We start from the raw sequence: 12,422 nt of genomic DNA, 5'->3' as shown, positions 1-12,422 counted from the left end.
GGGGAGGGAGAGAGAGAGAGTGTGAGTGTGTGTGTGTGTGTGTGTGTGTGTGTAGGGCTTGGGCAGAGTGCAGAGTAGGTAGAGGGGAAAAAAACCCTCACAATGACACTTTTAATGCAGAAATGGGTCAGGATATGTTAGCTGAACTAATTCAGGTTAACATCTTGGCTATGTACCTACTATGCAAAGATATCAGCTTCAGAGAGCCCGGAAAGAGACCAGCAAAGAGTAGTAACTAAAGGTTGTAAGTCCTTAAGGAGCCATTTCTGTGTGAGAGTGATTCTTTGATGTTATTTTTCTCTCCTCTTTCTTTTGATTTTCCTTCTTTGCTTGTTACTTTTGGCAGTGCAAGCTGTTGTGGAGAGCTGCATTTAGAAGTAAAGTTTAATGTACTGCAGCATAATTTAAATAAGAGCTGAATAAGGGCTCCCTTATATTTGTTCACAGGCTTAATCCAAACTCTTCCTTTAGTTCCAATCAATAAATATCACTGTGTTCCAAGCAAATGAAAATTTGTTTGCCATTTCTAGAGGCTAATGAGACCTATTTGTGGGTTGCAGGAGTTGGTTTTGACAGAGAGGCTAGTATACGCTGCTCTCTTGTTCATTCACAATCCGTACTACAGCGGAGACGAAAACTGAGGAGGAGGAAAACCATCTCGGGTATCCCCAGAAGAGTCCAACAAGAAATAGGTGTGGTATAAAACTATTAATGGTTAACATTCTGTCGGGTGCCGATTATAAGGAGACGAAATGGAAGCCAGCCTTTAACCAGCTTCCTTAAAAATAGTCAACGTTGTAACTCGTAGAGGTTTTGAAATGATGCGTACTTGTTTTGTGTTCAGTAAGCCAGGTGGTATTACTTTTTAAATCTCCATCCTTCCAGGCTGTGAAGGCTTGACCTTATGGATTTAGCCATATACGTTCAGATTTTATGGCTGAAATATAATATTTTGCTATTTTTAAAAAGTATTATTAAGGCAGAAATTAAGTAAAAATTAACAAGATGCAATGAAAGATTCTTTTAGAGAAATATACATTTATCTGGAGAGAGATATACTTTTATGGCATTAATTATTTTAAAAGGTAAACTTTAAGCATACTCAATTAAATATTGACTATTCATAATATGATACCCTTGGTGACGTTTTTTCTATTTTTTTCTGTTCAATGTGTTTAAGATATCTCTTCCTATGGTTTTTAAAATTATTATTATGATAGCATCTCTTGTAATTAAGATTTTTACTTCATATAATGCATTCTATGATTTTTATTTCATTACGTTTATACTGAGAAATAAAAGTGTATAGTGGCCAAGAAAATAAGATGTATTTTGGTTAAAAAAAAAATAGTAGACACTTATTGGGGCGAAGTAATTTGATCGTGAAGAGAGAGAGAATTCACAAAAGATCTAAGAGCTTATCTTCTCTTAGTATACATACATACGTACATACAGTGTGTGTGTATTTGTGTATATATACAGAGAGAGAGAGAGAGAGTCAGAAAGGTAAAGGGACAGAGAGAGACCGCCCAAAGCATTTTAACTTGCTCCTAATTTTATATGCTGATTTTTTTTTTTTTTCTGTAAGAAAAAGCTCCAACATGCCGGCACCCAGAATTGTGGACATCTCTCAGAATGTCTGTTTCTCTGCTGATGTATGAAGTATCTCACTGTGCTTTCCATGTGCCCTAGATTCTGATGAATCGCCCGTGGCCAGGGAAAGGAATGTGATTGTGCATACAAATCCAGATCCTTCCAACGCTGTCAATAGGAGGTCTGGAACCAGGGACTCGGAGTGCCAAACTGAGGATATTCTGATCGCTGCTCCATCCAGAAGGAGAATCAGAGCTCAGAGGGGCCAGAGCATTGCAGCTTCCCTTTCTCATTCTGCTGGCAACATTTCTGCATTGGCAGACAAAGGCGACACCATGTTTACTCCTGCAGTGAGCAGCCGCACAAGATCTCGGAGCCTTCCCAGGGAGGGCAATAGAGGTGGGGATGCTGAGCCCAAAGTTGGTGCTAAACCCTCAGCATATGAAGAGGGGGAGCCTTTCGTGGGAGACCAAGAAAGGACCCTTAACGATTGCAGCGAGGCCCCCAGCAGCCCGAGCGCGCAGGAGCGCCAGCCTGCTTTGGGCCTGGCCTGCTCGCAACATCTGCACAGCCCCCAGCACAAGTCAAGTGAGAGAGGGAGGCCGCGCCTGCCCCGGATGGCTGCCGACTCTGGCAGCTGCGACATCTCCTCCAACTCGGACACCTTTGGGAGCCCCATCCACTGCATCTCCACGGCTGGCGTCCTCCTCAGCAGCCACATGGACCAGAAAGATGACCACCAGTCATCCAGTGGCAACTGGAGCGGGAGCAGCTCCACATGCCCCTCACAGACCTCAGAGACAATCCCTCCTGCAGCTTCTCCTCCCCTCACTGGCTCTTCACACTGTGACTCGGAGTTGTCACTAAACACAGCCCCTCACGCTAATGAGGACGCCAGTGTCTTCGTGACAGAGCAGGACAACGACCGCCTGGATAAAGTGAGGGGCCACCGAGCAAACTCCTTTACCTCCACTGTGGCAGATCTGTTGGATGACCCCAACAATAGCAACACGAGTGACAGCGAGTGGAATTACCTACACCACCATCACGATGCCTCCTGCCGCCAGGATTTTAGCCCTGAGCGTCCCAAGGCAGACAGCCTGGGCTGCCCAAGCTTCACGAGCATGGCCACTTATGACAGCTTTCTGGAAAAGTCTCCATCAGACAAAGCAGACACTAGCTCTCACTTTTCGGTGGACACAGAAGGATACTACACCTCCATGCACTTTGACTGTGGTCTCAAAGGTAGTAAGAGTTATGTCTGTCACTATGCAGCCCTGGGCCCAGAGAATGGCCAGGGTGTCGGGGTTCCTCCTACTCTTCCAGACTGTGCCTGGCAGGACTACTTAGACCACAGGAGACAGGGGAGACCAAGCATCTCTTTCAGGAAACCAAAGGCAAAGCCGACTCCACCTAAACGTAGCTCATCATTGAGGAAGTCTGATGGAAATGCAGACATTTCTGAGAAGAAAGAACCAAAGATAAGCAGTGGCCAGCTCCTGCCTCACAGTTCCAGGGAAATGAAGCTGCCCCTTGATTTCTCCAACACGCCTTCTCGAATGGAAAATGCCAATCTGCCCACCAAGCAGGAACCTTCTTGGATGAACCAGAGTGAACATGGCATTAAGGAACCTCAGTTAGACACTCCAGATGTTCCACCATTCAAAGATGAAGGTGCTGAATCAACTCACTATGCAGACCTCTGGCTTCTAAATGACTTGAAAACAAATGATCCTTACAGATCTTTATCTAATTCAAGCACTGCTACGGGTACCACAGTTATCGAATGCATCAAATCTCCAGAGAGCTCTGAATCCCAAACATCCCAGTCAGAATCTAGAGCCACCACCCCCTCCCTTCCTTCTGTTGACAATGAGTTTAAACTGGCTTCACCAGAAAAGCTGGCTGGCTTGGCATCTCCATCAAGTGGCTACTCAAGCCAGTCTGAAACGCCAACGTCCTCTTTCCCTACAGCTTTCTTTTCTGGCCCATTGTCTCCTGGAGGTAGCAAAAGAAAACCAAAAGTCCCAGAAAGGAAATCCTCACTACAGCAGCCCTCTTTAAAAGATGGAGTTCTATCACTGGGTAAAGACCTTGAACTTCCAATTATACCTCCTACCCATCTTGACCTAAGTGCTCTTCATAATGTCTTAAATAAACCATTCCACCACCGTCAACCATTGCATGTTTTCAGTCATAATAAGCAAAATGCAGTAGGAGAAACACTGAGGTCAAATCCTCCACCGTCTCTTGCAATTACACCAACAGTCCTGAAATCTGTCAACCTTAGGTCCATCAGTAGGTCTGAAGAAGTTAAGCAAAAAGAAGGCAACCATACAGATCTCCCCTACTTAGAGGAAAGCACTCTCACCATGGCTGCCCTGTCTCCAGGTAAGATTAGGCCACATATGACTAAGAAATCACTATCACGTCAGTACTCCACTGAAGACACCATATTGTCCTTTTTAGACTCCTCTGCAGTTGAGATGGAATCAGATAAACTACAATTAGAAAAAAACCGTTCTTTTGATGTGAAGAATCATTGTGATCCAGAAATAGTAACCTCAGCTGGTACCAATCTTCTAGATTCAAGTGTCACAAAAGACCAAATACATATGGAGAGTGAGCCTATTCCAGAAAACACACCAAGTGAAAGTTGTGACTTTCCCACAGAAGGATTTCAGAGGGTCTCTGCTGCTCGCCCAAATGACTTGGATGGTAAAATACTACAATGTGGAGCTGGGCCCGATGGAGCCCTAGCGCAGGTCCACAAGGTATCTTCTGTAGACCGGGAGGAAGCTGCATACCCTGTGTCTGTGGACGTGCTCACATCTCAGTCAAACTCACCAACTAGAGTCACAGACATAAGCAATCAACTTAAGCATCAACTTGGGATGAGCCGCCACCATGACAAAGTGCCTGGGAATATCAGCTATGAAGCAGAGATATCAACTGTAAATCCATGCCCTGAAAAATGTTCTGAGCAGGAAAATATTGCTTCAGGTATTTCAGCCAAAAGTGCCTCTGATAACAGCGGAGCAGCAGAGGAGACCCAAGGAAGTGTGGATGAGGTTTCACTGAAAGGTCAGTTGTTGACACCTTTGTCACAATGGGAAGGTGTCTCGTGGCACTTCCTGAAGTTTTTCTTTCTTACCTTCCCCATAATACAGTACAGCCCTGGGTATTGGTTTCCCTCCTTCTTTTCACTTATTAAAACAATTAAGATAAAAGCTTTTATCATGGAGGGACTAAGTGTGACAGACAGCTCCTTCATTTTAAAAATGGTGGTCAGGTAACTGTTGCTTAGTTGTTCCCTGAGTCAGTGAAGCCCAGCAGCGTGCTGGGTGACTTCTTCCTAAAGATGCTTTTGTTCTTAATTTAAGAATCGTCACCGAGTGATGACTCTGTGATTTCACCACTAAGTGAAGACTCTCAGGCTGAAGCAGAAAGTGTGTTTGTGTCTCCAAATAAACCTCGAACGACGGAGGATTTATTTGCAGTCATTCACAGGTGAGGCAACAATACCAAAGGTTTTGCTTCTTACGTGCTTCTCATCAAATGCGAATATGGAAAAGCCCTGGGTACTTGTAATACATTCAGCAAAAAACATAAGCAAGCAAAGAAAAATTATTTTTCCAAATCAAATTGATAGACATATTCAAGTTGGGAAATATGTGGCCTTATATACAGTTAGGTAGACCTCAGTTGAGAGACTTTCCTAAGAACTGCTGAGGGAAGCTGTTGTTTTTTTCCCTAGGAAAGACATTCTGAAACAAGTTTTTAATTTGAAAACAATTTGTGGTCAAGTAACTTAAGGGTGAAAGCTCCAACTCTAGTGTAATCTCTGACATTTAAATAATTCCTTAACCTAAAAACACATGCTCAAAGCTATAATCCTACACTAGCAGGGATAAATGTAAGGTGACTCACTAAACACAGCCCCAAGTTTGAGACAAAACAGTATATAAACCTGCCCATTTCATAGCTCACAACTAATCACTGCTCCCTTTCCTCCCTCTCTTCCTAAAACTTACATTTCTTTAATAACACTGCCCTTCTCTAACTGTAATGCTCCATATCCCATGAATAGGGGATGTCCTCTAGGCTGCTTTTCCAGGATAGTGTTGCATCCATGCTGACCATTCATATTCTCTCATCTGACCCCTGGACCCCTGTGATCAAGGCCCCTATGTGCAAGAATACTCCTTACAACCTGTGATCGAAGAACGAAACAGGAACCAGCCCTTGGAAACTGAACCCATATCAGACTGAGCTATCCAGTCATAACATAGCTACTCCTTTCACAGCTGCCACTGCCTACTTCACTAGGCCTTGGTGACCTAGATGCGACTCCCAAGGGACGAAGCTTGGGGACTGTCCTGTCTACCTCATGAAGTTATACTCTTTGAAGCAAGCTCTTTACAAGCAGCTTACCACTGTTTTTCCCAGGATCCTACTTTTTAGGGGAACTTGTGTTTTCTGTTGATGTGGTTCTCTCATAAAGAAGGAACACTGCCCTTCAATAACTTTTTTTTTAAACGAGCCAATCACAAACACATTCTGTGTAGACCTTGGCAGGCTCACCTCTCCACTTGGAGGGTGTAGAATCATTATTTTTCTTTGTCCCTGATTATATTCTCCTCACCCCCTTTTATCCCCAACCTCAGGACAAGTTATTAAATGCTGTGAAGTTAAAAAACCAAATGCTAGTGTCTTGAAGAGTGGACAGAATGTAAGGAGTAGAGTCAGGAAGACCTGGAATTGAATCCCAGTGCTGCCACTTCCTGTCCAGTCTTGAGTCAGTTAAAACCTGTGTACCTATTTCCCTTGCTGTAACTGGGGATACCTATAGCTCACATATTCAGTTTTGATGATAAAATATCATGTCTGTGTCTAGAATACGGTAGATGCTAAAAGCAGACATTAGTTTGAAATCCCTACCCTATTAGAGTGCCAGACACTGGCATACACGAGATAGCAACCACGAAGCTTTCAGTGAACCATAATCAGGCTGGAGTCCAATTGCACAACTGACATTTTCTCTAACCTACAGGTTTTTAGGTTGGTGAGAAAGCATGCTGCCAGTACGTAGCAATGAACTGAGTCATGCTGACTCAGTGACTAAGTTCACGAAATTTATGCCTGTTTATTTATCAAAAGAAATAATATAATAATGATGGCTGGGTGCCTAGGTTTGGTAGACTTACAGAGTTTGGTAATCTTAGATTTACATTTATGCAGAATTTGTTTGTTTGTTTATTCATTTATGTGCAGCACAGTGACAATAAAAGTTTTCTTTTCTTGAGAGTTTATAGTGCACAGAGCTTTAAGAGCTCCAGAGGGGGTCTAGGTTTCCAGCTCCTCCAGAAAGTTGGCTTAGTGATTAATACACTGTAGACAGATATTCCTGGGCAGCTATGGCAAATGGTATCTGCAGCCAAAATGGACTGACTTACTCAAGAAGTCATGTAAGAAATTTCTTTATATGGAGGAATTTTAAGAGTAGACAGAATAGTATAACGCACCACTGCCTGCCCCCACCCCCAGCCAAACACACACACAGACATATCCATCACCCAAGCCTATCAACCACCAGCCTATGGCCAGTCCTGTCCCATCCACACCTCCTTCCACTTGGCTCTCCTGGTATTCGCTGGAAGCCAATCCCAGACATCAGAGGATTTCATCTGTATTGCAGAGACAGGTTGAATAAAAGTGACAGTCCTTTACCACCTACACTCGAACCAAGAGTCAGAGAGCAGTATTTTCTTGTGCTCTTGTGAAACTCCCAGTAAGCCCTCCCCTAGAACCTCTAGCCTCCACATTAGTCATTATTTGAAATGGTCATTTCCAAAACCTAATTCATATCCACTGGTTACTGGAGAATTTCCCTCAGGGTGTGAGTGCTGCGAGGGCAAGCAACGTATCTTAATCCTCACCCCTACAGCCCTAATGCTTAGTATCCCATCAGAGAGGGTACAACAAACTGCTCTTTAAGGAGATGGCTGAGTGTGACGTAACACTTTTAGTTTCATTAAAGTGTATGTGGACTGAGATTGTTCCTTTTCTTGAAAGGTCCAAGAGGAAAGTACTTGGAAGAAAAGATTCTGGGGACATGTCTGTTCGAAGTAAATCTAGAGCTTCCCTGGGCAGCAGTAGCAGCAACAGTGCTGGTTCTGTCACCTCAACCAACAGCAATGTGACCACCCCAAACAGCCAGAGGTCTCCTGGCCTCATCTACCGAAATGCCAAAAAGTCCAACACATCGAATGAAGAGTTTAAGCTATTACTCCTCAAGAAAGGCAGTCGCTCGGATTCCAGTTACCGTATGTCTGCTACTGAGATCCTGAAGAGTCCCATCCTGCCCAAACCTCCTGGGGAACTCACAGCCGAGTCCCCCCAAAGCACCCACGAGGCCCATCAGGGGGCACCGGGAACTGAAGCGCTGTCCCCCCTCTCTCCATGCTCCCCACGGGTTAATGCAGAAGGTTTCTCCTCAAAGAACTTTGCCACCCCGGCATCGGCAAGGGTTGGACGTTCCCGGGCTCCCCCTGCGGCCAGCAGCAGCCGCTACAGTGTCCGCTGCAGGCTGTACAACGCGCCCATGCAGGCCATCTCCGAAGGCGAGACAGAAAATTCCGATGGGAGCCCACATGATGACCGATCCTCCCAGAGCTCAACATAGGTGGTCCGTGCCAGGCTGGCTGTCAAAGGCCAAAACCTGAGTCATATGAGGATGGAGGAGCAGAACGGAAGACTGGGGAGAAGTCAGCACATGGTGGGGTACCATCACGCTTACCAACAAGTTCCTAAATATTTGCTGGGGAAATGGAAGGTGGTTTGGTCTTTCTTGATTATTTTCCATATTTTTAAGTAGCTGCACTGTCTTTCATATTTTTCTTTAGGGTAGTTTGATTTACCCAATCTCATTCCTTTTGATAATAGAGAATTTGAAAATGTCTGCTTTTCATGAAACCTAGAAAACGTTTTCCCAGAGCTGCCTATTCAGAAAACAAAGCCCTCACTGTCATAATTCTTAAGAGGATGAAATACTCTGGAGGTTCGGTATATTTTTACATTAAAATGAACTAAAGCAAAATTTAGAAGAACTACACACATGTAAATACCATATTTTTGATAAAAATGTGTAAATAGATTTATGGATGACGAGTGGACATGTGGCCAATTATCTACCACACCAACTGCTTATAGAACACAACAAATAAAGTGTAATAATTGTATTCTGTGAATACCATTTTCGTATCAAATACCATATTTAAATGTCCACCAATATGATTTCTGAGTGATAAACCTCAAAATATGAATTTTAAACTGGTGAAATAAAGGAAATCTTGAGGTCATATAGTGAAATGTGATTAATTTAAAATAATGAATTCACACTTAACCATTTTTGTGACAAACTGCAGCACCAAACAAACTACTGGTAACACGTGGCTGTGATTTGCCATGTGGTAATTCGGACAGAATGAAAAGCATGCTTTCGATTTAAAAAAAAAAAAAATCAGTGAGAGAAATCATCATTCTCAACATAAAGCCCTGAACAACAGCACTTGACAGTGTCCTTTAAACTTCAATTTTTCAGTGGATTGCTTTAAAGAGAATGAGTAGGGAAAACAGTAGTTAATTTTAGGTTATGTTTTATATTACACTACTGGGGACATAAACAGTCCTAATCTGAGGACTAGAATCTTTAAACTCCTTAAACAGTTGAGCAATTAGCTCCAGGTTCTTTAACGAACGAAAATAAAACATAAGCACGCCACAGAGCTGTGGCTTTATCGGTAAGTACCTGCAGTGAGTTTTCAGTGAAGCTTTCTCTCTGTGCTGATGAGATTCATGCTACCTAAAAATTAACAGAAATGACACTGTGAACAACGTAGTTGGGAAATAGGTATGTGTATATGCATTATTTAAATTCACTGTTAAAATGGGAATGGGGAGCAGCTCTGGTTCACAATGCTACATATAACTGAGTTTTTGTCTGATTTTACTCTATCTGCTTGATGGCAAAAGGGGAGGGTGGTGGGTGGGAAAGGAAATGTCAGGGCAAGTGCTCTGATAAAATGAAGGCAGGGAAACAAGCTGAATTACTTGAATTTTCTTGTCTTAAAACTGAAAAAAAAATGTAGTTACAAGTTGAAATCTGCAAATGGGTTTTACACCTGTGATTTTGACATGAACTGATACTGTATGAAATGGTATGTCGGAAATATAAGCAGCTATGTACTTGGAATGTTTTGAATGGGAGAAGGTAGAAAGTAGAGAACTAAGAAGGAATACGGCCTATATAAAAGAATAGAATGTGATTAGAGTGATAGAACATACCAGAGTTACCAAGAAGTTGATAAGCAGCTGGCTTTAAGCTTATGCAAGTGGTATTTGGGAAAGTAGGATGTGTGAAAGGGGGTTTGTGGTTTTGGTTTAGTTCATGCAATATGAAGGAGAAAGCCTGGTCTAAGAAGATGCTATCTTTCAAGAGAAACACTTTTTAAGATGTTACAGAGTGAGAATTACAGAATCTGATTGCTGTTGGGTTTTTGTTTGTTTCTTTGGAAAGAAAAAAAAATGTCTGGTTTATTCTCCTATTTGTTTTCACTATCAAATTGTGTTTCTTAATTTCTTGTCATCCTCGTATGTAAAATGGGTGCTGGGGGTGGCGGGGTAGAGGAGGGAGAATGTGTGTGTGTGTGTGTGTGTGTGTGTGTGTGTGTGTGTGTGCGCGCGCACGCGCGCGCGCGCGCATGTGCAGGGATAGATAAGCTACCTGGTAAAGCGTACATATGAACATTTACGAAGTGTTATACCTTTTACTAAAAGAAAAATGTTTGGGGGTTTGAAAAAAATGGACCATCATTTCTCATTGGAACCCATTAGTTAAGAAAACCAGCATGGTTTGACACCACATGGGAACATGAATAACTTTTTCTCATACTTCGAAAAGTACACTTGGCAAACTTTTAAAAGTAAGGTTTTTAGACAAATGCAATAAAAAAAAGTCATTTCCAGTCACAATAGGTGATTTTTTGTAATTCTCATAAAAGCAGCTCGTTTGCAGTACGGCTTTTGTGTAGTTAGGGGTTTTTTAAGAGTAAAGAAAGGTATGTAGGCTTTAAAAGTGATTCTAAATCTTGAACAGAAAACACACAAATTGGCTTTAACAAATATGTCACCTTATTATTGACGTTAATTTAAGTAATGGTACTATATATATTTTAAAATACATATTGACTTGAACTGTGAGGCAATAAGATACCTTCTATATGTAATGATCACAGAACTAACCCTTAGAATATAGTTTTACTTATTTTGTTTACTCTAAAAATTTATAGCAGAGTTTCTCTATTTTATATTTCATAGATTTTAAAAAAAAAACCCAGATAAAGATGGATTTAAAATTCACTGTGCAAAAGAGTATTGAGTAACAAACTGAGTTAAAAAAAAAAAAGGCAAGAAATTCCTTAGTAATTCTACATGGCTTTATCACGTAGCACATAAGACCAAGATTTAGAGGGTTGTCTTCAACATCACTGCCGTCTTAAAGCAGGGTACACACATTAGGTATTGTGAACAACATCAACCCAAACTTTTCTTCTGTTGTTTGCACTGATGCTAATTTTTTCTTCCTTTGTGTTTATACAACATGTCTATGTTGTGTGGGGGAAATTTTTTTTCCTGATTTTTTGATTTTTTTTGGCTAAGTAGAGGACACGGACCAGTTGCAGCAAACAAAACACACTGTTTGCTCTTGCCAAAGTTCAGTGAGTACATTTGCTGCAGTGGTGGCAGACTGAAAGAACTAGATCATGACAAAGATTTACAACTATGAGGAAGGTTACAGTGTAACTCTTTTGGTACTAGAACCAGTTCATGCTGGCCGAAAGACAATGGTTTATGGACTTGCCTCCATTTTGTATTTTTGTAATATCTGTAAATATGAACTTTTTAAATCGTTGCAAAAACGGTTTCTTTTGTAAGATGTTTTCAACGTTTACATTCAATTCAAGCCTTTGTATATTTTAGAGCTGTGCAACACTTTAAGTCTTGTATTTATTTTTAGTAAAAATGGTGACAGTTTCATTGTGAACCCCTCTCAAAAAAAATGTACCAGAAAAGTTTGATTACCTAGAAAGTGTGTATAGAAACTGCAAATAAACGTGACTGCAATTAAACAACTGGCTGCTCTCTTCATTGCTATGTAATTGCACTCCTGGGGTTTAACAAACGGCAAGTGTTTCATACGGGTCTGGACATATGGGAGGGGAACTGCTATGGCAAAAGTATGAGCAAAATAATAACGATATAATGAATACTATCTCTGTAACCGGCTCCGATCTCGCTTTGTATTTGAGAGAAGAAAGAATACATTTCCAGTGTCCAGTATACTTTCCTGTACCTCTCCAGGCCAGAAAAATATTTATGGCTTTACTTTAAAGTTACCTGCTTTGCTTCTGATAATTACTCAGACTGTGCCTCCTTCCTCAGATGAACAACCTCGATGTGCCACTAAGTAATGTCATGTACCCTTTATTACGCAAACTTATGTGCCAGATACTGTTCTAAGTGCTTTGCCGACTCTTAACTCATGAAGCATCCCCCCACGTTGTGCCCATTTTACAGATGGGGAAACTGAAGCACAGAGCCATTTACCTGAGTTGCCCAAAGCCACAGAGCGCTTAACTGTTGGGGCTGGGGTACAAACCCAGCAAATCTGGCTCCAAGGTCTGTGTTACCTCACCCTGTGGAGAGATAACAACTTTTTAAAATAACTTTTCCCGGTATGTACCAAACCACAATTGCTAAAGCCCCGC

At 41.9% G+C, this 12,422-nt stretch overlaps 1 protein-coding gene and 1 long non-coding RNA gene across 4 annotated transcripts in view; one reads left to right on the top strand and one right to left on the bottom strand.

The window, feature by feature from the left end:
- NHS (NHS actin remodeling regulator) overlaps positions 1–12,410 on the top strand; it is a 348,226-nt gene extending 335,816 nt beyond the window's left edge. The window contains exons 6-9 of one of the 2 annotated variants that reach the window (XM_089904744.1): positions 561–692; positions 1,693–4,677; positions 4,977–5,103; positions 7,669–12,410. In XM_089904744.1, coding sequence (XP_089760870.1) covers positions 561–692; positions 1,693–4,677; positions 4,977–5,103; positions 7,669–8,278 — 3,854 coding nt within the window. In that variant the 3' untranslated portion in view covers positions 8,279–12,410. The remainder of the gene's footprint in view (positions 1–560; positions 693–1,692; positions 4,678–4,976; positions 5,104–7,668) is intronic. The other variant, XM_022562707.3, reaches the window with a different exon arrangement.
- LOC111168917 (uncharacterized) overlaps positions 1–12,422 on the bottom strand; it is an 85,646-nt gene that overhangs the window by 72,823 nt on the left and 401 nt on the right. For both annotated transcript variants that reach the window (XR_004024301.2, XR_002643112.3), the window contains exons 2-3: positions 12,262–12,350; positions 9,404–9,457 (exon numbers count right to left, since the gene is read on the bottom strand). This is a non-coding gene — a long non-coding RNA (uncharacterized LOC111168917). The remainder of the gene's footprint in view (positions 1–9,403; positions 9,458–12,261; positions 12,351–12,422) is intronic.

Source organism: Delphinapterus leucas, chromosome X (genome assembly GCF_059928025.1).
Source record: "Delphinapterus leucas isolate spDelLeu-1000000601 "Yukka" chromosome X, BTC_Dleu_Yukka2, whole genome shotgun sequence".
Taxonomy (NCBI): domain Eukaryota; kingdom Metazoa; phylum Chordata; class Mammalia; order Artiodactyla; family Monodontidae; genus Delphinapterus; species Delphinapterus leucas.
Note: the sequence above shows the minus strand (reverse complement) of the source record. Positions and strands in the feature narration are given on the sequence as shown.